General features: G+C 34.6%; 1 protein-coding gene across 1 annotated transcript in view; it reads right to left on the bottom strand.

The window, feature by feature from the left end:
- RDX (radixin) overlaps nucleotides 1–998 on the bottom strand; it is a 54,327-nt gene that overhangs the window by 8,137 nt on the left and 45,192 nt on the right. Inside the window, exon 4 of the mRNA XM_012659132.1 lies at nucleotides 20–70. Within this exon, the coding sequence (XP_012514586.1) occupies nucleotides 20–70 (51 nt within the window). The remainder of the gene's footprint in view (nucleotides 1–19; nucleotides 71–998) is intronic.

Genomic DNA, 998 nt, shown 5'->3' on the forward strand with positions numbered 1-998 from the left:
GAGGTGGGGCAGACATTACAGTTTTTAACTCTTCTTTGGTCTTTTCCAAGTCTTCCTGGGCTGCAAAAGCCTAAAACATTAAAAATAAGTTTACGAGTAATTTACTTTCAAAATTGGTAGTTAAAAGAATCAAATTATCCTGCCTTTCTAACAGAAACTATATTGCAAGGTAATGAAAATTGGCCCTGTTGATGAAAGCTCTATTTTTATAGAAGAATGTCAGCAGGTAGGAGAGACAAAAATTTAAAAACCATCATTTGCAAACCCTAACAGAATTACTAATTCTGGCAAGGATTATCAATTTTTGCTAAAATTGTTATGCGAATGCTGATGGTAATGGATATTCTTATAATGCTGAAGAACGTCACACCTAATATTAAATACACAGATAACATTTGAGCCACAAAGGGAAAAATATAACCAAACAACAGAAGAATCAGACTGTCATTACTCTAATCCAATGACCAATTTAAAATACTAATGATGGGTTAACTAGATATTAAATGTCTTCTGATACAATACAAACTGAAGTATCCAACACCACCAACCAACTATTTGGGTGATCATATTGTCCTAGTTTACCTGGAAAAGTCTGGCTTTACACTATGCCTTGGTATAATTATTAACATTCTCTTTTACTCTCAAGAGCTCCAGCAGAGATGATAAATGTCAAGTCTCACCTCTGAAGCATCGTGGTCAGAAACTTTTATTCCTCAAGCTACTAGATCTAACTTCTGGTTCATAGGAAATATTGGGGTTAAAGGACAAGCTGAAGTAACACCATGAGAAAGCAACTAAACAAATACAGGAGGTGGGACATGTGTAGGTGCCTTCAATAAATCAAAATCATAAAAGAAGAGACTCTCCTACATTAAAAGAGACTCAAAGCAAACAGAGGCAATGGAAAGTCCTACTTTGAACACCAGCCTGGCAAATTAGCCATAAAAGATTTTTTGGGTAAAGGGGAAATTTTTAATATAGTCTAATATTAGATGAGA

The sequence above is a fragment of the Propithecus coquereli genome, unplaced genomic scaffold (assembly GCF_000956105.1).
Source record: "Propithecus coquereli isolate 6110/MARCELLA unplaced genomic scaffold, Pcoq_1.0 Scaffold6, whole genome shotgun sequence".
In the NCBI taxonomy this organism is placed as follows: Eukaryota; Metazoa; Chordata; class Mammalia; order Primates; family Indriidae; genus Propithecus; species Propithecus coquereli.